Source organism: Corticium candelabrum, chromosome 1 (assembly GCF_963422355.1).
Source record: "Corticium candelabrum chromosome 1, ooCorCand1.1, whole genome shotgun sequence".
In the NCBI taxonomy this organism is placed as follows: domain Eukaryota; kingdom Metazoa; phylum Porifera; class Homoscleromorpha; order Homosclerophorida; family Plakinidae; genus Corticium; species Corticium candelabrum.
The window spans coordinates 14,132,486-14,157,039 of NC_085085.1; the positions used below are offsets into that span (position 1 = coordinate 14,132,486).

The 24,554-nt window shown below is 41.5% G+C and overlaps 5 protein-coding genes across 5 annotated transcripts; 2 read left to right on the forward strand and 3 right to left on the reverse strand.

The window, feature by feature from the left end:
• Nucleotides 1–169: 169 nt before the first annotated feature.
• LOC134176427 (putative sodium/calcium exchanger 7) lies at nucleotides 170–12,089 on the forward strand. Its single transcript, XM_062643101.1, has 22 exons — nucleotides 170–607; nucleotides 865–1,049; nucleotides 1,113–1,194; nucleotides 2,187–2,534; nucleotides 2,654–2,838; nucleotides 3,099–3,162; nucleotides 8,762–8,877; nucleotides 8,943–9,095; nucleotides 9,170–9,222; nucleotides 9,336–9,393; nucleotides 9,509–9,620; nucleotides 9,769–9,936; nucleotides 10,005–10,355; nucleotides 10,418–10,537; nucleotides 10,607–10,761; nucleotides 10,839–10,971; nucleotides 11,030–11,151; nucleotides 11,215–11,292; nucleotides 11,354–11,429; nucleotides 11,483–11,563; nucleotides 11,620–11,687; nucleotides 11,750–12,089. Exons 1-22 carry the CDS (start codon nucleotides 214–216, stop codon nucleotides 11,945–11,947), a joined length of 3,300 nt encoding a protein of 1,099 aa, XP_062499085.1. The 5' UTR covers nucleotides 170–213; the 3' UTR covers nucleotides 11,948–12,089.
• Nucleotides 2,971–5,190, reverse strand: LOC134185415 (activin receptor type-1C-like). Its single transcript, XM_062653197.1, has 5 exons — nucleotides 4,972–5,190; nucleotides 4,162–4,898; nucleotides 3,494–3,992; nucleotides 3,294–3,427; nucleotides 2,971–3,227 (listed from the first exon to the last, which is right to left on the reverse strand). The coding sequence occupies exons 1-5, from the start codon at nucleotides 5,141–5,143 to the stop codon at nucleotides 3,105–3,107; spliced, it is 1,665 nt and encodes a 554-aa protein (XP_062509181.1). The 5' UTR covers nucleotides 5,144–5,190; the 3' UTR covers nucleotides 2,971–3,104.
• A 250-nt stretch (nucleotides 12,090–12,339) lies between the features above and the next one.
• Nucleotides 12,340–14,386, reverse strand: LOC134187677 (uncharacterized). The gene is made up of 6 exons (XM_062655832.1): nucleotides 14,299–14,386; nucleotides 14,151–14,221; nucleotides 13,885–13,937; nucleotides 13,520–13,569; nucleotides 13,424–13,461; nucleotides 12,340–13,350 (listed from the first exon to the last, which is right to left on the reverse strand). Exons 1-6 carry the CDS (start codon nucleotides 14,374–14,376, stop codon nucleotides 12,726–12,728), a joined length of 915 nt encoding a protein of 304 aa, XP_062511816.1. The 5' UTR covers nucleotides 14,377–14,386; the 3' UTR covers nucleotides 12,340–12,725.
• Nucleotides 14,387–14,607: 221 nt separating this feature from the next.
• LOC134185424 (uncharacterized) lies at nucleotides 14,608–15,690 on the forward strand. The gene has a single exon (XM_062653207.1). It carries the CDS (start codon nucleotides 14,635–14,637, stop codon nucleotides 15,547–15,549), a length of 915 nt encoding a protein of 304 aa, XP_062509191.1. The 5' UTR covers nucleotides 14,608–14,634; the 3' UTR covers nucleotides 15,550–15,690.
• A 42-nt stretch (nucleotides 15,691–15,732) lies between these two features.
• Nucleotides 15,733–24,297, reverse strand: LOC134185405 (copper-transporting ATPase 2-like). Its single transcript, XM_062653188.1, has 16 exons — nucleotides 23,812–24,297; nucleotides 23,379–23,555; nucleotides 22,900–23,057; nucleotides 22,256–22,417; nucleotides 22,074–22,153; nucleotides 21,611–21,758; nucleotides 21,433–21,543; nucleotides 20,404–20,523; nucleotides 20,241–20,332; nucleotides 20,129–20,177; nucleotides 19,114–19,719; nucleotides 18,429–18,903; nucleotides 17,627–17,769; nucleotides 17,090–17,296; nucleotides 16,328–16,548; nucleotides 15,733–15,875 (listed from the first exon to the last, which is right to left on the reverse strand). Exons 1-16 carry the CDS (start codon nucleotides 24,248–24,250, stop codon nucleotides 15,764–15,766), a joined length of 3,300 nt encoding a protein of 1,099 aa, XP_062509172.1. The 5' UTR covers nucleotides 24,251–24,297; the 3' UTR covers nucleotides 15,733–15,763.
• Nucleotides 24,298–24,554: the final 257 nt, after the last annotated feature.

Genomic DNA, 24,554 nt, shown 5'->3' on the forward strand with positions numbered 1-24,554 from the left:
AGACTGCATACAAAAAGAATCATGCATGCGAATTTCTACAAAGTGAAACGCACAACCATACCAAGTAGTAGGCGTGCCATAATTATAATCCACACTCATCTGTGATAGGTTGCCAGCTCATCGCGATAGAAACGACCGGAAATAACTTGTGCTACTCGTGTGGCTAGAAAGAAGTGTAGCCGCACGCGCTAGTCGCGTGCCTCGACTGCAGTTATGGCAGCACAAGCTAAGGTAGGCGGCCAAGTTCTCATTCGATCACCTCTAAACGAAGGTTTCGTCCACGAACAGTCGCCGACGACGCAATACAGCAACGCATTCCCTCAACGTCACTACCCGCAGAACACACGTCTTCAGAGGATGTTTCCTGGAAGGTTCCCTAAGAATTCGTTCTTTGCACGCAATAACCCTCATCCCGGACGAGTAATGCACATCAAGGGGCTCCTAGATGTGCCTGTCTGCTGTGTACAAGACGGAGTGTACGATGGTCATCGACTTGTGCTCTCAGAGCCTTTGTTACACTCTAAGTTGCAAGAACCAGGACTGATACCTAAAGGAGCAACGCGGTATTCTGCTAATAAGGACAAGCATATTCCGGCTGTTGGGATAGGTAAGTTTGTGTGTATAGGACGCAAATGGTTGCCATGGAGAGCGCGGACTCTAATGTAGTTTTCGGGATCTTCAATCCCGGATATGTACACATTAGAATTATATGATGATATTGACCATACTGGTGTGTGTGTGTGTGTGTGTGCGTGCGTGTGTGTGTGTGTGTGTATGTGTGTGTGTGTGTGTGTGTGTGTGTGTGTGTGTGTGTGTGTGTGTGTGTGTGTGTGTGTGTGTGTGATTGGTCTTCATGTCTGTCAGTTCCAGTCACGTTTGCGTGGCGTGATGAACTGGAAAAGTTGACGAAGCAAGTTGTGGCAAATGCAGCCATGGGCAACCCTCCTGGCAAACGAAATGCACACTCAAGACAAGGTAGTCGTATGCAATCAAGACAGAGCAGGCGACAACAACACGAGTCACCTTTGTCTGGGCTCGATGAAACAACTGTATGTCGTTCAGAGTTGTATGGCAGCTGTTGTTAAGTCTTGATTTTGTTATTTATGTTATAGTTACTGGAGTTGCTGTGTCGCATACTGCAGACTGATTCTATTCCAGCTATTCAGGGATGGCTCAGTTCAGCTCCAGAAGCTGGTAAAATGATAATCAATTGACTAACTGTGACAGTATTGCACATAGTCAAGAGCGGAATTGATTAGAGCAGACACTCAACAAACACATCTAGATATAGACACACAGATTTTAGTGTTTGAAATTACAACCATAAACTGCGTCACAGACAGACAAACAGACAGACAGACAAACATAAATAGTCGTAGGTAGAACCAAGCCCTATTGGCTTGGGTAGTATTTAGTGCTTAGATGGTAATATATGTATTGACAGACAGACAGACAGACAGACAGACAGTACTTCAGGGCACTTTATCCCTTGTGGTTTCAGTTTAATTGAATAGTTATGCATGCCTTTTGTTTTAGCTTATAATTAGGTCATAGAGACTTATCACTAAGCATCAAACGTATTATAGTGAAATGTTTAAGACATATCTGTATTTGACAGACGGACAGACAGACAGACAGACAGACAGACAGACAGACAGACAGACAGACAGTCTTTCATTTGACAATGAAAGAGACATTCAGAACATCATTCATTAGAATTGTAGTAGTATTCGATCTGTATGTCTCAGTAGATGGACATTTAGCTTAGCAGTTTTACCTATAGTGTTCTTGTAAAATTTTACTTTTTGTGTTCAATAGTGAAAGAAGACAGACAGACAGACAGACAGATAGACAGGCTCCAAGTAGTCTGCATTGTTCTCTTTTAAGTGTTACATGTTTGTTTGTTTTTAAAATCTAGTCGTAGTAAACTCTCGTAGTTACAGAACTTTATATAGTTACCTTGCTAGCATTGTATTATAGATGTATGTTTGAAATAGATGTTATTTGACAGACAGACAGATCGACAGACAAACAGACTGACAGACAGACAGACAAACAGACAGCAGCTAGACCAACAAAGAAGCACAGGCAGACAAGTTGATATACTAACAGCGGATAACAGTACACACTCTCAAATGGAAAGAATGTGGTCATGCAGGTAATACTTCTTTTTTTAATTTTTACAGAAAAAGACATTGTACTAAACATGCTTGGAATGGCTGCTAGTGGTGAGCTAGCATATACGCCGAGCCCAAGAGATATATCACAGAGACCCAGCAGTCGCCCTGCGTCTCAACAAGTTCAATATTCTTATCACTGGGAACCAAATGCGTCACATACTGTCCACGAGTCAGAGCCAATAGCTGAAGAGTGCGAGATGATGGAAACATTTGGAACACAGAAAAGAACAAGTGCTACTCCTAAGGAAAATACCTGCGATGTTTCACATGCTGAGCAATGGCTCAGGTCACATGGTGGGAGCCGCTGCCGATGGGGTGGAGATGCTGTCATGGAATGTAATTCACAAATGGGAGGTAAGTGGGAGATGTGTTCAATGACGTCAACAGAATACAACATCCATAAGTCTGTTCAAGATAACAGTCTAATAGTTAGGTGTTGTACTGCATATTCATATGGTTGTCTCCTTCTGTAGCTACCAGCCAGCCTCCTTCTCGTCTCAAAAAAACTGCTGTTGCTCGAGCTACATCAGCTCCAGACAAACCTCCCTCTCGAGCAGCGACTGCAAGATCTGGAGTGCAGAGGATTACTAGATCACAGAATGGCAACAGCAGGTCAAGATTCAAGTATGTGTCCACATGGTCAGGAAAGACTGGATCCGTTCAAGAGGAAAGCTGAAGATCGGTGGCTTATATGACATGATTATGAGGATGTGTGTTGATGAACTGGTGGCTTATATGACATGATTATGAGGATGTGTGTTGATGAACTTGGTCATTTGCAGGTCTTTGAGTGACTGAAAACACTTATATTCAGTACTTTAGATCAAAGATATACAGCAGTGTCTGGCTTATAGCAATTATGGCTTGCGTCAGTAGAATTATGTACTAATAATGCAATATATATTGTGAAATGTTCAGAGTCGACTATTCACTCAGTTCAGTTTCACTGATCTGCAGGAGGGTTTTCTTGATTCGAGCTGCAGTGAGTCGTGCAGCACTGTTGCCACTCCAACATTCGTTAATCAACTTGCTGTACACTCGGAATTCCTGTAATTTATTACCAAAACCCATTGGAAGCATGTATGAAAGTAAAAATGAGCACGATATTCTTACTGAATCTGTTTCCCAGTCAACTGGTGTAGGTGGTCGCACGCCTTGTACACAAACAATAAATAACATGTCGTCACATGACGGGTTCCCAGTAACAACTGATCCATAAGGGGGCATGTACTCTCGAGGAGTTATTCCTAGAGAAATACAGGTACTTATGATATATTGTTAATGATAATCTCTGCAACTTTGATGAAATTTACTGTTTGTTTGGCATCTAGTGGTCATCTCCCATAATATCAATCCCAGAGAATACACGTCCGCCTTTCGAAACGAATCAAACTCTTCACTGTTGATCGACTCATCTAAAACCTCTGGAGCCATGTAACGTCGCGTTCCAGACTTGAGCATCTGTGCAGTGACTTGCAATACAGTCTCCTCTTTCACTGCTAACCCGAGATCGGCTACGACGCAAGAACCATCTTTCTTCATCAAAATATTTCTAGACTTCAAATCTCTATGAGCGATCGCTGGTTTGCCCTTAACGCCTAGAATTTCCGTATGAAGGTGAGCAACGCCACTCGCAGTTGATAGCACCATTTTGTGCAGCAATGGCAAGTCAATAATATTGACTTGAAGGTAGTCATAGACAGATCCATTATCGTGGTAGTCGGTGATGAGCCATAATTGTGTCTGAGACCCTGTGCTAAAGAGATCGGCAGCAATGAAGCCAAGAATATTTTCGTGTCTCAACATCGGTATCTACAGAGATCAAAATAAAGAGTCGACAATGATGTGATATGATGGGATAGGATAGGATAGGATGTGATATATTTGTATCACGCCAAAAAAAGTGTTGTAGTTCCCTCACATTACAAAACTTACAAACATCTATAGCAAGCCCTAAGCATTTCTGGGATATCAAACTGACCTGGTAGAGATCGACCTCTCTCAGCCACGATTCTTCTTCTCTGGAATGAAATATCTTCACTGCGACTGCTTGCTTCTGCCACTCGGCCTTCCAAACTTCACCAAACCTTCCTTTACCGATCGTATCGACAAGACGCAGATGTCGAGATATTGTCTTCTGAGATAGATGAGGAGCTCCAGCACCACTGCCGGAAGAGAACGACTGCTCTATGAGCTGATCGACTTCGACCGTCAAGTGAAACGAAACTTTTGACGTACACTTGCTGCTTTCCACGTTGTGTCTCCGAGAGCATCTTCTATTGAATGCGATGACCACATAAAGGACACCCAAAAGTAATGCGATGCCTACGGCGCCTAGAACGACCGCCAAAATGATAGTCAGCTGTTGGTCGTGTCGAGACTTCGATTTCTTTTCTACTTCAGTAGCGGCCGTAAAGTCGTCGGATTTGTAAGCAGAACTAGTGGACGCGAAATCGACAAGTGCCCGATCGGTTCCACTGCTCATTATCATCGACCTATCTACAACCACATCCCTGTTGCAAAAGTCGTAGTCGTTGCAGCACCGCGTAATAGGTGCAGAATTGCCACTGATTGGATTGCAGTGCCACAAGACCGTGTGAGCGGCGACACAGCCCCTAGACATCCTATCGTCTCGCGAAAAAGCGACGAAACAGCGTCCATCCGCAGAGACACTGCAATTTGGCGTCGAATGGCAGTCCGAGCAAACGCAATCGAGACCTACGTAACAAACCGCACACCAACAATTGCAATAAACGACTCCGAATCCGAGCCTGACTAGCGACGATCATACCGTTACTTGTGTTTGCTACTGTTACCAACAGTAATATGATCGAGGAAATCAAAGAAAACGCCATATGCTTGCTCTCGCCTTCTCCTACTAGCGCAGCTGCGCACACTTCACGCCGTACACCTGCGCCAACACTTTCTGGCGCGACTAACCGGAGAGTCTCATTGGTTGTCATCTTAATGTGACAAAACCATCAATCCGATACCCTCGACGCGCGATCGGGCGAAACAAGGCGTCCAATAAACATTTCGCTCGCCAGCTCGTGCAACACCAAGTCGTACGTCGTGCGAACGCACAAGTATAGCAGATGCGAACGCGGTACCGCACTGCGCATGGTCGGTACCGTGATGAACGGTACCGTACCACACTTAATAATTAAATTATCGTTCGTCCTCTGATCGGCGAGCACGCGCAGTCGATACGTTTATACGTAAGGTGTCTGTTCCTCGTTTACAGCGATATAGGTAAACACTGATAGAGCTAACTTGACTTAGTACGATCGTAGTCTAGTATTGGGTGGCAGAATAAATTAAGAAAACGAACTTGATAAAACGTTCGCTTCTAACATAAAAAAATTGTCTACCTTGTTGTCACGTGAGGCGTAAATAGCGTTTGACTACTTGAAAATATCCATAAATATGTTGCTATTACAAGATACTGATGAGCTGTGAGCATTTGCTCCTATCCTATCAACACCAACTCAAGTGTAAAAAATTCATCATCCGTATTTTCTCACTAGACACTGTCTACTTCTTGCAGTGCTACGCCGTAATTACTATCCTGATTTTCACTGTTTCACTCAGCAACGCCTCGTAAGTTTCCACATGTAGGCGTTGCTCACGCCTGTGCCAAACGTTTCGATATCAGATGTTACAGGCAGCTTCCTCTGAAATTTGCACTAAAAAGTGCGTATTGATGCCAACTGAAAATTATTATTCATCAGAATGCCCGTTTTTAGTTTCAAATTCGTTAAATCTGGAATACAAGTAGACAGACTAGTAGTCTGCTGATGTTGGACTAGCAATTAGCTCGCTATCAGCCACCAGACACCGGGACTCATGTAAGACATTGTGAACTAAACAATGAGTAGGCTCTTGTTCTTTCTATAGCCAATTCGTTTTTGGTGGTGTGTCAATTCTCCCTTGATTAGCGTCAGTTTTGCTCCCATCTACCTTGCCACGGTACAAATTGATGCTTGAGACAAAGGTGCGGCATCTTTGTCTAATAGAGTGAGATCTAGCTGACTGTCTAGATACCGTCGATGCCATGGCCAAAAGAAGCCCTCTCGATACGTCAGGTTGATATCGTAAATCAATACTAGTCGTGCGGTATCCGTAGGTAACTAGGATTCGTAATTAACACGTCCAACGAAGTTTTCAGACCGTCTACTGAAACGCCGAGTCCTAGCTAGCTAGACAATACGTACTTGTTGAAACCCTAGCTGTCATGGAAGTACACATACAAACTTCCTAGTAGTTTAACTAAATTACGTGCCTGGTGTTGTGTCGTTACCGACTATATATTGGTTCTATTGCAGCTCGCTTACAGTGTCTACGCACTACTACACCAGACTACACAAAGCTGGCTAACCACATGCCACAGTACTATAAAGTGTCATATTCTATCAGTATGCTAATAAGTACTAAGGGTAGTCCCATAGTCCCTTACTCTACTACAACTGGTATAGGTAGTCGTCGTTTTGCGACCGTGATCAAGACAATTGAAATGTACAGTCTAGGTATGCACTCAGTTCCGTTGTAATGACAGTGGTATGGTATTTACTGACATAGAAATTGATATCAGCAAACATTGACTATCAACAGTGTTAGATGCAGCACAGTGTAGTAAAGGATTGATTGTAAGGGACGTGTGAATAGTTGCCTGTAGGTGGCATTCAACTCCTGAAGATGTTTCTAAGTTGTCAAGTACACACAGTCCCTAGGTACGATACAAAAGGATGGGGCGACGAAAGTTCATGAACCGTTTTCGTCGCCGTTTGCTCACTTAGACGAATCGTTCTTAGACTCATCTGTAGTTGGACACAAAAACGATTTTTTAAGGTAGGTCCTATCATGAAACGTGGTCGTGGGGAGGAGAAATTTGAGATTTGTGTGTACACACACACACACACACACACACACACACACACACACACACACACACACACACACACACACACACACACACACCACACCACACCACACCACACCACACCACACACACACACACGCTACAAACACACACACACACACACACACACACACACACACACACACACACACACACACACACACACACACACACACACACACACACACACACACACCGAAAGCTCGATGGAGAGCCATATAGGACCACGCCCATTTCTGTTGTGCGACCCGGATTAGAGCCTCGCTATACTCGGCAATTTCACTGCTGGTAGTACTTGAAATAGTAAATTTCATAACTGACCAGTATAGTGGATGTCCCACGTACTTTCAAAATGATAAATGCATCAGATGATAATGACCAGTAACAGACTGAATCTTCTTCACCAGCTTCCTCACTAGTATACTCACTGCACAACAGTCCGTCAGCCAAAGCTTGGTTTTGCGGGGGCGAGGCTAGAATTTATTTTTATATCCGGGAGCTTTTCACCTTCCTAGGCGTGGTTGCGTTCGGAAATCTACTGGAAAGAAGGACACTAGGACGAAGATCACTGTCTGTAGATGTGCACGTAAAGGACAACATATTGGCTAAGTCTTATCCAGTAAAACTGACGATAGACTGGCGTATTTGCGACTAATCACGTGGTAGCGTCTGGCTAGTTTTTGAGCACACTGCCGTCTCTTGGGGTTTTTTCACCAACAACCTAGTAAATTGTAAAGAGAGCATGTGATCGCGTTTTACTGCATTCTAAAATCTGGTGTGCATCTACAAACACGGGAGGTTTCTGACCGGTACCCCAAAGTAGACGCACTGTGCATTAGTGGGAGTAAGGAATCGTCAAGTAGAAACCGCGGTTCTGCGCCTCAGCAGTCTTTCAAGGTGGGATATCGCTACTCTGTTGAGATTTCTTTGCGCTGAGTGCTGTTCTCAACGAGTTACGATATTCCTTTACTTCTTTGTAATGTGAGTTCCTAATTAATTGACTAATTTCCTGCATCCTGATAATTTGAATAGCTTGAAATGAAAACAGTTCCCTTGCAATTTCAGTGTACCACCAACTTAATTCCACTTTCACTTACCAAATGAATCTTACTCCAATGTCAGTATTCCTTCTTTGGCTGACAATATATAGATTCTAGACGTTGGAATAATCCTAGATATAGGATTATTTTGTTTACCCCTCATAAACGCAATCGTTATAAAACGACAATAAGGGCTAGATCAATTGGCTTAATTAGCATAGTCAAATTCAAAACGTAGCAAAGCTGCATGTAGTTTTAGTTTCTACTGCGTGTTGGCCATTAGTCTTAGGAGAAATATGAAGATTCAACATGAACATACCTTCCTCACATTTTCAAATATCACCAAGTTCGTCTTTCGCAAGAATCTCTAGAGTTAAAATTTAATAGTAAGATGTACAGTACTGTAATAGACATGTATATCTACATCAATTTCAACCTGCCAACTCGTGTCTATAGCATAGTTCACACTGTCTAGTGATGTAATCATCCTCCTTAAAATTGAATGCTCACGTAAAAACCGGTAGGATTCGAAGACCCTTCAAAGAGCACTTAACGCTTGCGCGATCCGAATCTAGTGTAAGCACAACGAATACATTATTTAATTAATTAAGTTAGTTAATTAGTGTCAGACCGAATGGCTGCAAAACGATGCTGCTATATTGCTGTCCTTCTCGCTTGTGGATATCGATCTCTAAGTGCAGACTCGGTGTCATGGCCTCCTGACTGGTCTACAGTCGACGTAAGCTGCGCGTGCACATGTCAAAAGTGAGGACTGCTGTATTATTACTCGAGCGTCTCCTGCAGTGCGCAGACGTGCAGGACTACAGCTCGAATCGATCATGCAAGTTTGTACAGACAGCAAACAACTGCCAGCCTGGTGGAGGACTGATTCCCTATTTAGAGATCATCTATTGTGATATTGGAACCGACCTCATTCCTCTCGGTGTCACCATATTGGTGTGTGCATGAGTATTTAAGGTTTTGTGCCTAGAGACATCAGGGATTTAGCTAATCACAGTTTCCTATCTCAGGTTATCTGGCTTTTCATGCTTTTTCTAGCGCTGGCCGCTACTGCTGAAGACTAGTGAGTGTCTTTCATTTTCACGTGTACAGTATATATATATATATATATATATATATATATATATATATATATATATATATATATATATATGCCACAATTTGTTTGCACTGTAGTTTTTGTCCGTCGCTCACTGTTATTTCCAAGTCTCTGAGGCTAAACCAGAACGTGGCTGTATCCTTTTGGTTTAATTAATTAATTAATATCTACTGCGGTATCTTTTGGATAGAATGATAGCCAATTAATGAATTGTGTTTTAATTCTTTAACGTTGTGGTGTGAGAAATTAGGGCGTTACCTTTCTGGCTTTTGGAAACGGTGCGCCAGATATTTTCAGTGCTATTGCAGCAATTACTGCAGCAAAGCAAGGTGACATCAGTCTGGCTATAGGAGCTCTCTTTGGTACAGTGTACACATAGATTGTATATGAAATACACAATATATACCCGACACACACACACACACACACACACACACACACACACACACACACACACATGCTCATGAAATCATATTGTCTAATATCGTGCTGTTTTTGCTGTGTGTGCAGGTGCTGGTATGTTTGTTTCTTTGATTGTAGTCGGTGCTATCTGCATTACTACTTCATTCACCCTCACTTCACGACCGTTTCTTCGAGATGTCATCTTTTACATTCTGGCAGTGACATGGACTTTTGCTATTATCTGGAATGGGAAGATATACCTAGGTGAAACTGTTGGTAAGTAGACACAAATTGTGGTTGAACTCTGCAAGTTCACACAGTCATAATCACCAGTGTGACTGCAGGATTTATTGCACTGTACACTGTGTATGTGGCCATTGTTGTGTTGGGCCATTATATTTACCAGAAACGCAAGAAACAGCGGGCAGCTACAGAAGAACGGCAGTCACCAGATGAAGACTCTCATCTGCTTGGTCAGAACAGTGAGACAAGTTACAATAAGAAACGAACATACACAGAATTGGAACCTCTGACAATACTCGAAACAAACAGTGAGACTAGTGGTACATTTAGATCAAGAGACAGCATGAAAGGAGATTTTGAGAGCCCGGCTGACATGGATGCGGAATTACTAAGAACGTTGCAACAGCAACGAAGACAACTTCGAATCAAGAGATCATCTTTTGCACTAGCCAGTAAAGATGCACAATGTGCATTGTTGTAAATCTACTATTGCCAGTCATTCTTTGCCTTCAAGGTGCTCTTGATATTGGGGAAACAATCGGAGTAGCAGTTCTTGGTCGCAGAGATATTGCGCACCGGAGGAGGGCGTCTCACCTATCTCTCGAGCAACATAATAATACAGCAGACGAAAACGGTACATGCATTGCTTGTATGACTGTCTACAGTTGTGTACATATTGAAGTCTATGTGTATCTCATTTTAGCTGAAGATACTGAGTCATTAACCTCTTCTAGTTCAAGCATCAAGAAAAAGACTCAAGATCACCCCATCATTTACGCTCTAAAGGGACTAAAACCCTTTGACTATCAAACATGGAAAGAAGAAGGAATTGTATGGAAGGTCCTAGATATATGCAAAGTACATATGAATGTGGTCGCTACAAACATTAAAAACATGACATGTAGAGTCGTATCTCTGTGGTCGTTTGTGTATAGATTCCTATTATATTCCTATTGCAACTGACTGTTCCAGTTGTTGACTATGAGGAAGATCACAACAACTGGAATAAGTGGCTGAATGTATGGCACTGTGTTGCAGCTCCTGTCTTCATTACATTTGCAGCAGGAGGTCAGTTAGACAGTATCTCTCAATTATTGATACTTTGAATTGCTGTTTTGTGCTACAGGTAATGGCATAAACTTAAACGGCGTAGTCCCAGTGTGGGCTGTCGTACTTGCTGTATCCACAGTGGTTGCGCTTACCGTGATCTTCACATCTAGATCATATGATCCCCCTGTCTACCATGTAGTAAGTCATTTCACAAAAAATATTTGTAACTATAAAATTATCACACTGCTTATATGACAACAGTTGTTTGCTTATTTGGGATTTGCTGTGTCAATGGTATGGATCTACCTCGTTGCAAATGAGATTGTCGATGGAATACAAGTGATCATCTTCTCTGCACTTTGCAATGTGCATAAATCTGGAAATTGTGTTGCTTTTGCAGACAACAGGCATTGTATTTAATATTAAGACTGGAATACTGGGGTTGACATTTCTGGCCTGGGCAAACAGCATTGGAGGTGAGCCAATGATACTGCATGTACGTGATATGCACACTGATTTTCGTGTGAAGACTTTATATCAGACTTGACAATGGCAAAACAAGGGTTTCCAAGGATGGGAGTGTCAGCTTGTTTTGGTGGTCCCCTGCTGAGTATGTAGGAATGGTCATAAACATATTTAGTATCTCTCCAGTAGTCTGCATTATAGACCTACTGTTGGGATTTGGAATTGGAACAACCATAATATGCCTTCAATCAGAAGATTATACGGTGGAGGTACCGGAAGTCTGTTTTATCACTCAATTTATTCCATTGTTAAAACAATTTTGGTTTTGCAGCTGAGTGTGTTGTCATCCGTAGAATTCATCTGCGCCATGTTTCTACTTGCAAACCTCGCCTTCTCACTGTTCATTATCACCATCATTCTTAGATTCAATGTTGGTCGCATCTATGGTATTACCCTTATCTGTATATATATCATATTTCTTATTGTTGCTATACTTGGTGAACGTAGAATTGTTCCATCTCCTTTGTAGTTTTTTCACTATAGTTTTATTGTATACCTTTTAGTCAAATTGCTGGTACTGTTTACATAGTTTAGTTATGACTTTATCCAGTAAACTAAAATTAGACATTATAGTAAGTACATCATTATAATTTACAGTGTACAATGCAAAGATAAACCGCTGACAGAATGATAGTGTATACCCTCCATCAAATTTGACTACTGTAAATAAACTAATTTCCGCAAGCGAAAAATTTTGCAAACTGGAGCAAGACTGTCAGTTAATTAATGGTGATCAACAAGTTGATGCTAATTTGTATCTCCCGGTCTTGTGAAATATCAGCTAACACTGAAAGCAGACCTACTAAACGTTGATTATCTCATGATCATGGCTTCGGGTTTTTTCTATCATCACACTACAAATTCAAATGTGTTTTTTCTAATTAAGCAATAATTAATTAATTAAATGACACAAACACAAACAAAATACATTTGCTTAGACAAAGCATCTTAAATGATAGTCAGTAATCTTGATACCGAATCAAGCAATCATGATACCAAATCAGTCCCAGTGTTGTTGAAAACATTGATAGCAGTAGTACTACTAAAGCACAGCCCCTCTTAACGTGTGCAAGAGGTGCGGGCACCGCCCCCTCTCTGCTCCTCGCACATGCATGTTAATAAAAGAGGGGCTGCGCAAGAGACTATAACTACATATTCACTTTTCAGAATTTTGATCATATACATTAGTCTGAACACATATAATCACGTCACAATTTGCCAACGATGAAAACCATGTTTTTCTCCAATCAACTTTTCTCCCCCCAGTTTATTCTCCCTGCACCTTGAGGTGACATCAAATCTTTTCCTATCCCTCTTTTTGGATCACTTGAAACAGTAGGATTTCCTGCATGTAACCCACCAATTACAATTCTTCGCATTCCCAGTGCACTTCCAGCCATTTTTTGTATCCCAGAAGGACTAACTGTAGAAGTAGGCGAAGGCGAAGATAACTGACCCATTCCTGCCTGAGTGACAAGCTTGGTGTGGATGCCACCTGTTAAATGTGATGGCAATCGACTAGCACTGCCAGGGATAGATTGAAGCAGTCGAGGTGCAGCAGGAAGTGACTTGATTCCTGACGGTTTGTGTTGCTTGGTGATTAGTTGAGGTACAACCGAACTGGATTTACTCGGAGAAGATGAGATAGAAGAGGGAATAGCTTTCAGCATTTCTGATGTGAGTGCTTTAGGAGTAGGTGTTACAGTAGGTGGATTAGCTTCTGCTTCACTAACACCAGCTGATGACACAAACATCTTACTGCCATGTCTACCACCAGACGCATGACCTAGTTTGATGGTAAGTGGAGGGACAGTCACCTCTTGATGATGACCAGTAGATTCAGCTACTACTTCCAAACACGGTTTCTTAGGTCTACAAGAATAGAGAACAAGAGAAAGGGACAGTTACGTATGATGATTAGCTAATGATTTGCACAGTCAAGTACTTCACTTCAGTGGGTATAGGTGAGTCGCCTTGTCTTATCTGGCAAACCCAGTAGCAACGTAACAATTGGCAAAAATAAAATATGCATAACTCATACCTCTAGAGCTCCCTCGCCCTCTTCTGAAGACAATGCTGTGACTTCATCCTCTAATATGTCAAAATAAGTGTCATACAAAACGATGCATACTAAGCAAATCTAGAACTAGACTTGGCCCTAAAATGCACAGATCTAGTCCTACAATCAACATAAGGATGCTTTTAAAAGGTCCTTATTACAATATTGTTTATAATTTGACAAAGTTTAAGCTCAAATCTATGAAAATGACCTTCAAAGTTTGCATTTAATAATTTACTCAAATTAACTATAGCACACATTTTAGTGTTTATAATTTGGTTATGTATTGGCACATCTTATTTAATTAGTGTTTACAAGAGTTTGTAAAGCACTGTAACAGCACCTACCTGAAGACGAGTCAGGAAGATTCTCATAGCTGATAAGTCTGTCCAATAAATAGCTAAACACAATACAAATGCAACACATGATATTAGTTGTGCATAGTTGTGTGTGTGTGTGTGTGTGTGTGTGTGTGTGTGTGTGTGTGTGCGCGCGCGCGCGTGCGTGCGTGCGTGTGTGTGTGTGTGTGTGTGTGTGTGTGTGTGTGTGTGTGTGTGTGTGTGTGTGTGTGTGTGTGTGTGACAAGACAGAATAGAGTGGGTGACGTCTCTACCTCTTTTCTCTAGAAACTTGCAGCAAAGTTTGCTGCGATTTTCTCAGTTCTTCCTTGAAACACTCGTGCTCCTTCGAACACCAGACACAAACACAATTACACGTCTAAACACGAGACAGCCTACTTTCCCAAACAAGAACATACTTACATATACTAACCACTTCATCTTTCTCTTAGCACCCTTGTATTTCTCCCTATACGAAACAACGGTATCCACTTCATCCATACTTATAAATTGCCCGGATGTTGTTACGTAAATGTTTAGTGTCCCGAATTAGAACAACATTCTTAATCAAACCACAAAAGAACCACCTGTTTAATTAACTCGTATCTATCAGTACTTGCTACACTATTACTACTGTTTACAGTACATGTACGTAAGATGTAGGTACATGTACTGTACAGTAATGGACACTTTTGTAAGTCACGTGTAGGCACGCCTCAACAAGTAAGCATGCCCGTATGTTCAGTAAACTCGGCAGCAATGGTGCGTGCGTTTCCTTCCTTTTTTTCACTTGCTCTCTTAATCACGTCGGTCTTCTTACATCCCACTAAAGTCACCGCACAGTCAGTGCTGTTAAACAACGAATGGCAGAAAGGAGAGCTGGAGCATGGCACACGCCCGTATTCCTTCCACCTGAGATCGCCAGGCGGACTAGCCATCATCGTCGAGCCGTGTGAGGGCTGCGTCGAAGTGACAGTCAACCACGGCTCCGACCAGTTGGGCAAGCAATTCAACAGCGCGCAAGGCACGGTGACCGCACTCGAGCGCGCAGGGATGCAGCGGAGTCTTAACAAGGGATTCTACGAGTATTTGACCGAGAATGCAAGCGCCGGTGAGTACACCATATTCGTCGAGCGTTACAGTGGCTGTTATAGCAAGCTGTCCTATCGCATCATGGTATCAACCGACATCAGGGCCTACGGACGACCCATACTGCCTGCAGACGCCACACTGAGGGTCCTGAATACGAGCGACTCGTCGATCACAGTCGGTTGGAAACCGTTGCTGTCGCCGGCAAATAATCACTACTGCGTGTACAGGTTGAATATTGGTGGTGTAGTTGGGATATCGGAGAGTAGCAATGCAGTATTGCATGTCGACCCGACGATTGCGATTGGGAGTGCGTGTGGTATCACGGATGACGGCGAGAATCATATTACTGAGACGCTGGTTGGTTGTTCCATCGAGGATTGGTTGACTGTGAGCTATGATTTAGAGAGTGGCGCGAATTATATTATTGAGGTTCTCGCCTATGGTGCCACCGATGACAAGACGACGTCATACACTGCCTTGCAGACGAGAACGGGAGGGATCTACTCTGATGGGCTGACTGTTGTGCCATCTTGTTTCATTTTTTCTATTACACTGGTTGTGGTCATGTTTTTGATTAACTAGTGATTGTAATAATGTCTATTGTGTCTATGGTAACAACCAATGCTGGTAGCTAGGGGGTGCAGATATGGCTGCTTGATTGACTTTTTAGTTGCAAATTAATATATGATTACCTTACTCAATATTAATCAACTATAACCAGCAACATCTCTAATAGTCTTCTTTAGTCTTCTGTAATAATTGTAATAATTGTAATATTCTACAGCAAACTGTTAGACTATACAGTTGTTTCATATGACACGAGCCTGTTTTCCCATCTAGGAATCACTGCTGGAAACTTCTCATTCACAGGTTTCAAATAGCTTGATCGATTCTGTGGCTTAGTATACCTGTGCACAATAGAGAGATCTGATTACAAACCCTACACCAGAATCCTCTGTCCATAAACACTGTTCTGTTTATGTCTGGTTCTGCTAGTAAACTATCAACTGCATCGGTTTGTCCTTGTTGGAGAAATAGAACAGCTTATTCGTATTCATACATGAACAGTGTTCCCCCACTACAATGTACAGATGTATGAGTAGATGAGTGCCTTTCACTAGCAAACCTGTGCTGAATCATATTTATCATACACACAAACTGGTGCTAGATAATGCAGCAGATCATGTGAATGCTGAGTATTATAAATGTACCCCACTACCGAGGCATCAAACAGCCACACCAAGATATGCAATACAACGGCACACTCTAGCATGCCAAGTGACGCCCTGGTGTGACAAGCTACATGTTACATGTTGTAAGCACAATATATTATACCAACGCAGTGACAATGAGGCCTCACCATTTCAGCATTAGTGATGAACAAACAACTGAAACAGAAGACATAGCCATGGCAGCACTGGCTACCCATGGTGGCATAATGAAACCAACTGGAAGAAGGATGCCAGCAGCGAGCGGAATTCCAATCATGTTGTATACAATTGCCCAAAAGAAATTAATACGAATACGACGAACTGTCACACGAGACAAGTCAATAGCAGCAACAACATCCATTAAATCATCCTAAAGAAACAAAACAATATAGCAACAAGCAACTTCAATAACATGCAACAAACTGTCAGAAACAAAATGATAATAATTTTGAAAATTCAAACTGACTGACATTATACTAGACACAAGTTCAACCTTGGAGACAATAACTGCCTTGCCGATGGGATAAAATAGGATGTAGAATATATTTACAAGAATGATTAAACACAGACAAACACAGAAACAAACAAAAAAACAAGTAAACAGACTTTCATCAACAGTTTTCTATTGTTTGCTCCTGCCTGCCTAAAAAGCTTGTAACCTTAGATGTCATTATAGCCTATGCCTACCTTGCTTAATAAGTACCTTTTACAATTGTACCAATAGACATGCTTTGACTGACAAACAAACATAAAAACACATAGTTGAATAATGCTGTACACAAGCAAACGGAATACACGAAACCAACCACACAGGGGATGACAACAAAAACAACAAACATCGATATAAACACAACTACAACAACACTTCTAGCTTTACAATAAAAATATCAAAACATTTATGTGTATCTCACTCTAATTAGCACAATGTCTGCGGCTTCCATGGCTACGTTAGTTCCACTACCAATGGCTATACCAACATCTGCTTGTGCGAGAGCAGGTGAATCATTGACACCATCTCCCACAAATGCAACACAATGTGTTCCCTCTTCTTGAAGTGCACAAACTTTCTCCACCTTGTGTGACGGCAGAACTTCAGCAAACACGACACTGATTCCAACCTGCATCAACATCAAGTTATAATGATTGCAGCTGCTAATCTGAACACAACAAACACAAACATCAAGTGACAGATTTGTGGAAAAGGTACGGACAAGCTAGTTAGTGCACAAACAGAAACCTGGTAAACAGACAAACCAACAAACGAATGAACAAAAGACTTCCTATCCCAGTGATCTAGCCAAAGTTTTCATACAAGAATCTGGTCATCTACTCCAAGAAACTTAGTTCCAACTTCAGTTTGATGGGAATAAATCCCCTTTCACTTGTATAGGTCAGAATTGACAGGTGACATGGCAAACAAACAAAGATACTACAGTATATAAGAAAACCTGATCTGCAATGGCTCGTGCTGTTCTTTTGTTGTCTCCAGTCAGCATGACAACTTTGCTTCTCATTCGATGTAGTTCAGCCACAGCATCTATCGCATCTAACCTGATGGTGTCAGCAATAGTCATCAAAGCACTAGCTTTCCCTTCATAAAAACATACAAAAAAGACTCACTAGTCAAGTGAATGAAACTGATCTACTATATCTAGATAAACAAAGCGTATCATGTGACATGTTTGAGTATGTGTGCCCATGCAATGTGGATAATAAGGAATTATTCTGGCTTGGACAGACTGACCCTAGGTAGGACATTCTTGCAGCCATTTTGTATGTAATTTTTGATAACCAACTTCCAAGGGAGAAATGGTGTTAAAGGCAGCTGAGGTTTTCTCTGGATAAAGCATGCTAGGAGGCACCTATGTTCATGAAATTAACAGTTACACCATTGGAGAGGCCATCACGTGCTATGACACAAGGTTTATACTATCACATATGCCTACACGTGAATGTTTTACCCCAACTCGTCCCAACATGTGCAGTATTATTTGGTCAGACAAACAAAAAATTTGGTGGGACATTTATCCTATGTCCTACCATTATTTTCCACACTGCCTCTGTAACTGTTGAATGTATACCCTGTCACTTGCCTACTGCTACCTGATTGTTTGTCCATCTGCACACCCTCCCTGTCTGTGTGTAGTACCTGCCCACTGGCCTACCTACTGCTCACCTGCAAGGCTGCTTGTCTGATTCTATTTGTTCTCTCATACCATGCAAAAGTCTAATATTGATACAAACTATTACCATCAACAGCTGCCAGCACAACGGTGTGTCCAAGATGTTGAAATTCTTTCATTGCCTCTTGAGTCTCCATAGAAACAGAAATCTGATTCTTGTTCATCCACTCACAGTTGCCAACCAAGACATGATAACGGTGATCCTCACCTTCAGACAACTTACGCCATAAGTCAAAACTGGCACCAAGTTTGCTACTCTGTTTCATGACTGCATCCAACCCAAATACTGTGCACACTAGTCCATATCCAGGGACGACTTCAAAGTCAGTCACTTGACCAAGATGTTCCACACCACATTCTTCCTTGGCATGCTCACATATGGCAACTCCTAAAGGATGCTCACTGCTAGCCTCGGCTGTTCCAATAGCTGCAAGCAGCAAGAGTTGTTCACTTGACGAGACTTGATGTAGCATCTGGCTGTGGACAACACGAGGCTTGCCGTGAGTCAAAGTTCCTGTTTTATCAAACACAACAGTTCGCACCTAAAATATACAAAAAACTGAAAAGCAACCACATTGTCTACAAATACAATTTGCCTCTGGTGAATACATAAACTATCACCTAACAGCATGACAGTAAAAGATTTAAGACTGCATGAGATAGCATGCTTTTCATTGGTTCTGCCATCACGATAATGTGTTTGTGTGCATCTGGTTTACAAATTACTATAACCAACAGCCAATCCTGCTTACCTTATGAGCCATTTCTAGTGGTTCGCCTCCTTTGATTAGTATTCCCTGCCTCGCTCCTTGCCCCGTCCCTACCATAACTGCTGTAGGTGTGGCAAGACCCAAAGCACAAGGACATGCAATACACAACACAGTGATGGCTGTCTGAAAAGCAAATTCCATTGCAAAATAGCTCTCGCTCTGATTGGGATATTCTCTATTGCAACTTCCGTTCTTTGTTGCATTGTCATCAATCCTGCGCTTGGTGAAGTCATTGATCGGATCATAATTAACAATTCCAATTGAGATCCAAATGGTAAACGTCAAAATGGCTGCAATAATAATAAAGGGAACAAAAAAGCCTGCGATTTTGTCTGCAAATCGTTGAATGGGAGCTTTTGAAGACTGTGCATCTTCAACGAGACGAATTATTTGAGATAATGCTGAGTCTCTTCCTACGTGTGTTGCCTTCACCAGCAAGAGACCGTGTAAATTGACTGTTCCACCCATTACAATGTCTTCTGGTTGTTTGCGAACAGGCATTGATTCTCCAGTAAGCATTGACTCGTCTACCATAGAGTCACCCAAGTAAACACGACCATCAGCTGGTATCTTGCCACCAGGGATGACCTGTAAACGAGGCAAATCAATCCTAGTGTCTACCTGTTCGTCTAGCTATTTAACTATGCGTCTGACTACTCATTACAGGCATTTGGCTTTCTACCACAAACCACTTTCCCACTGTTTACTACATAATTATCTACCTACTACACAAATTAGACAGACAGTTCTGAATGATTACCTGCCTCAGATAATTGATTGCCAGACTTGGATAATTGGGCAGGAAATACTGTAGTTGATAATGATACTTTTTAGTTATAGAAACAAGAAGTGGCTACTAAGAAATGTACATGACTGTCATGCGCATTCAGTTTTGTCTGTTCAGCTGGCAACTGGCAACTCTTTCCATCAATTAATCTCGCTATGCGTCAACATGACTTTTTATCCAACTGCCTACAATGAAAGCATGATCACTAACCTTGACAATGTCTCCTCTCTGAAGCAACTGAATATCAATTATTTCCTCACTAAATAAATCCAAAAATACAATAAATAAAAGTTATGTCTACTAAGTTACAAGTGATGCTTACGAAACAATGTTATCTTTGGGACCAAGAGACACAAGTGTTGCTTCACTGGCTTGAAGAGACATCAGGTTTGCCAAGGCTTCAGATGTCTTGCCCTAACATGATCATTTATACAGTATCAGTCAGCATCACATGTTGTTGTACTGCCCAACACATCAGCTTGTACCTTTGCAACATGTTCCAGCCAACGTCCAAGAGCCACAAACACTAGCAACATCACTGGTGTTTCAAAAAAGACAACAGGAACTTTGTCTTTTTTAGCCATTGCAACAATGGTCACAATTGTCTAAAAAATACTTGTTGAAAAGTTCATTCTGAGTAAACTAACTGCCTGACAAATTTACATCTCAATCATGCAACTACTAGACACCCAAAATAGTGACCCCAAATCAAACAACTAAGCTAATGTCACACTATTACTGTTGGGCAATCAGCAAATGACTTCACATTTACACATTTTGATAATACAACCTTAGTGGTCAGTTAGTTCGTCCAAGAAAAACAAAACCAGCTTCTGCCAAGTAGAAAAAAATTCAAAAGAAGTAACAATAAGTTGTTAAACAAGATAGCTGTCCAGTGTAGGACTCTAATTGGTTGGTAAAAGTGGACAGTAAGCAATATCTGTAATGTTGTAAAGTAAAACTCAGGATTAATATTAACTACCGGTGCCATCCCTACTTAGGGAGTGCAGTGCTAGCGCACTCCCAGATACTGGCAAATGTTAATAATCTGACAACTATAACATGTTGAAAGAAAAAGATAATCATGCTACTATGATGTCTCAAAGTCACTGGTCTAAACACAATGAAAAGTATTCAAAACTGCATAACATTGGTAAAGACTGAAGGAGGACTGCAACAATCCTACTAGACATATGTAATTAGATTACCTTATTGCATGTCCTATATATTTTGCTGCTGTAAGTTTAAGTTAACAAAACAAACATAAGTACAAAACAGACAAACAGACAAACAGACAGACAGACAACAGCAAGACAAGCAGACAGACAAACAGACAGACAACAGACACACAAACAGACAGGCAAACAGACAGACAACAGACAGACAAACAGACAGACAACAGACAGACAACAAACAGACAAATAAATAATCAGACATATAAACAAACAAGCAAGCAAACATAAAATGTGTGCTGGCAGGCATGCTAACAGGTAAATCATTCTGATTTCACTAACCGAATAAACATAAGCAATTGTAGTTGCCAGCATAATGAGAACATCCATATTTGTTGACTTGTGTTTGAGAGCTCTGAAAGCAGACAGGTAGAAATATGCTCCACCAATAAACTAACAATGCAAACAACCCCAATTGTATCCACTGCATGTGTTACAAAATGTGGCGGGAAAGTATTACCTGAATAATTGTGCAGAATATCCAGAGAATACAATTTCTGACTGATAAACCTGGTGCAATAAGATCGGGGCATTTACCCTCCAGTCCCATAGCGACACCCATTGTTGGTATGGCAAAAAGAAGACACAGCAAAAACGAATTGCGCCACCTTCATGAAACAGCAAAGCGGTCCTCTTAGTGCAACATGGTAATGACTTTTATGTCAATCTGTTCGTCAATAATGTTGTCTGTCTGTCTATCTGTCTGTCTGTCTGTCTGCCTGTCTGTCTGTCAGTCAGTCTGTCTGTCTGTCTGCCAGTCAGTCTGTTGTCTGTTTGTCTGTCTATCTGTCTGTCTGTCTCTCCATCTACTGTACATGTATAAAAATCAACAATATGTTTCATTCCATGACATTCTTGTATTTACCCAATTACATTTTTTAGTTTACCAAATTAAGAAAAATCTGGTAAACACAAAATCTTACTGCCGAATTTCCTTCTTGTGTGACAGCCGCTCTTCTCCTTGACCAGCACTAGCCAATGTAGCTGTAAAGTGTCCAGCATCCTAACAACCACGACACACACACACACACACACACACACACACACACACACACACACACACAATAAGATTCACTGATCTGAATTTGAATTAATCGGGAAATACCTCAATTGTTTGAATGATCTTCCGAACACCTAAAATTTCAGGTTTGTATTGCACAACACACTTCATTGTGGCCAGAGCCACAGATGCTTCTTCAATGCCCTCAAGTCGTTTGAGCGATGACTCAATGAGTTGTACACAAGACGAACATGTCATACCAGATATCTACAGCAATCATACAGTTCAATTAGCAAAATTTTACAAAGAAAGTATCCCAACTAATACAACTCTCAAGTAATCCAAACAAAAAAGTGGAAGTTAGCATGTAGTTGAGCAGTGTGACCTACACCGACTAACTTTAGTCGGGCTATCAGTCACCAACAATGACAGATAAACTCTATCACTACTTTACTGATGGCTACTTATCTGCTTCCTCACAGAAAAATATTCACTGCAGTACATGGATGTAATCTGTTTGCCAACTTGTCCATCTGTCTGCCTAAAGGACTACAGCAATGTGGACAAGCTATTTACCACATGCTTTCAGCCTGTACAACTTCAAGCAACCACTGTAACTCCAAACTAAAAAAAAACAAATACCCTATGACCTGTCTGTTCACTTCATGACCATTACTCAAACAGTTCATACACAGTAGGTACATTCTACAAAGCCACTACTGTAGACACATATCTATCAGTTTGCCTACCAAGAGCTCCACTTTGCCATCTTCCACTTTATCAATCAGTGTACACTCATAGCCCAAATCATTTATTTTCTCAACTACAGCATCTGGCGTAGTCTGCTGAGAATTAATCATCACCTCACCCCTCTCAGCCATGAGACCAATAAGAGCTGACTGAACACCTACATGTCAAGAACACAAAACTATGAAGATAGATAGTCCTGAAGCTTGACAAGGCACGGATTTATAAACACAGTAAACAACTGAAGGAAAACAACTGAAGGAAAATAACAAACAAAATGGGGAAACAGAAAGCTGTGACTTCTTTTGTATTATTCTTTGTTTTTCTACAGTCTACTTAATTAATACTTCAAATTCATATAGTTGCATTGATTTTCACATCTTCATTATAGAATAGTGTAATAACCCTCTTGAACCTCTAAACAGCATTGACTGACTACCAGTAACTAGCCATGCTACACAAACCACCACAAAACTCATACCTTTCATATTCATGAGAGCTCCTTCAATAGCCGCAACACATGAGGCACATGTCATGCCAGTAATACGCACATGCACCAGTTGCTCTGTCGACATTACTGGCTCAATACTGTCACGCTGCCTTTTCTTTCTATCAGAAACGTTGCCAGGAAGAAGAGTCGTCTGTTCACTAATCTCCCCTAACAAGCCATCCACATGTATGTAAACTTACTGTACATGTGTCTGTGAGTATATGTCATAATTGTGTTGCTGTTATTGTTGTGGTGATGGTGTGTGTGTGTGTGTGTGTGTGTGTGTGTGTGTGTGTGTGTGTGTGTTTGTGTGTGTGTGTGTTTGTGTGTGTGGTGTGTGTGTGTGTGCATGTGTGTGTGTGTGTGTGTGTGTGTGTGTGTGTGTGTGTGTGTGTGTGCGTGGTGTCCAGTCTAATCTAAACACCTTGTCCTCTCTTGTCTGCAATCTTGACCCTACATGCAGGATAAGCATCGAATCCCATCTCCCTAATTCTCTCAGCCAATACATCAGGCAAAACATTCACATCATGTTCAACAGAAGCCAATCGCTCACTGAGCGACAAGTCCACTCTAAGAACTCCATCCACATCCAACAGCCCTCTGCGAATTGTATGAACACACGAATCACACGTCATCCCGACAACATCATAATGACTCTCGTGAAATGATAAACGCTCAGATTCCGTCACGGAGCAGTCAAATCCAGCATCAATAATAGAACGACATATCGCATCTGTTGTTATTTCTCGTGCGTGTTTGACTGTGGCTGATTCAGACTCCAACGAGACGTTCACGGAGAAAATACGATGACTCAATAGCGAGACAGTATTCTTTATCGATTGCACACAAGAAGAGCAAGTCATCCCTCCAACTGCAAATGCAGTTCGGTAGTAAATACTGGAATTGGCCATCTTGCTTTGTCACTGTAGTATGCGCATGCGCATTAGCCTTCTAAGACTTGCCGTTACGTATGAACAAGTAATCGTAGCGTTAGTAAAAAACACAATGACATCAGCGATATCGATGCTCGAGAGGCTCACCATGGTAGAAAACCCGTGCAACCAAACGCACCACATGACTTTGGTTTACTAGCTGGAGGGTTTACTCAAGCTTGTAGTAGATATTAATTGGTAGAAGTCATTGAGTCACAACACCAGTGACACCCAG

Coding starts and splice junctions, on each gene's coding strand:
- LOC134176427 (XM_062643101.1), top strand. CDS start 214: ATGGCAGCACAAGCTAAGGTAGGCGGCCAAGTTCTCATTCGATCACCT. Junction 10,538..10,606: donor TAATACAGCAGACGAAAACG/GTACATGCATTG, acceptor ATCTCATTTTAG/CTGAAGATACTGAGTCATTA. Junction 11,688..11,749: donor CAGAAGATTATACGGTGGAG/GTACCGGAAGTC, acceptor TTGGTTTTGCAG/CTGAGTGTGTTGTCATCCGT.
- LOC134185415 (XM_062653197.1), bottom strand. CDS start 5,143: ATGACAACCAATGAGACTCTCCGGTTAGTCGCGCCAGAAAGTGTTGGC. Junction 4,899..4,971: donor AGTAGCAAACACAAGTAACG/GTATGATCGTCG, acceptor TTTGTTACGTAG/GTCTCGATTGCGTTTGCTCG. Junction 3,228..3,293: donor TTGACTGGGAAACAGATTCA/GTAAGAATATCG, acceptor AATAAATTACAG/GAATTCCGAGTGTACAGCAA.
- LOC134187677 (XM_062655832.1), bottom strand. CDS start 14,376: ATGGATGAAGTGGATACCGTTGTTTCGTATAGGGAGAAATACAAGGGT. Junction 13,570..13,884: donor TCTTCCTGACTCGTCTTCAG/GTAGGTGCTGTT, acceptor TTGACATATTAG/AGGATGAAGTCACAGCATTG. Junction 13,351..13,423: donor CCTATACCCACTGAAGTGAA/GTACTTGACTGT, acceptor CTATTCTTGTAG/ACCTAAGAAACCGTGTTTGG.
- LOC134185424 (XM_062653207.1), top strand. CDS start 14,635: ATGGTGCGTGCGTTTCCTTCCTTTTTTTCACTTGCTCTCTTAATCACG.
- LOC134185405 (XM_062653188.1), bottom strand. CDS start 24,250: ATGACTTGCTCTTCTTGTGTGCAATCGATAAAGAATACTGTCTCGCTA. Junction 21,759..22,073: donor CACAAGAAGGAAATTCGGCA/GTAAGATTTTGT, acceptor TGTTTCATGAAG/GTGGCGCAATTCGTTTTTGC. Junction 17,297..17,626: donor CACGAGCCATTGCAGATCAG/GTTTTCTTATAT, acceptor ATGTTGATGCAG/GTTGGAATCAGTGTCGTGTT.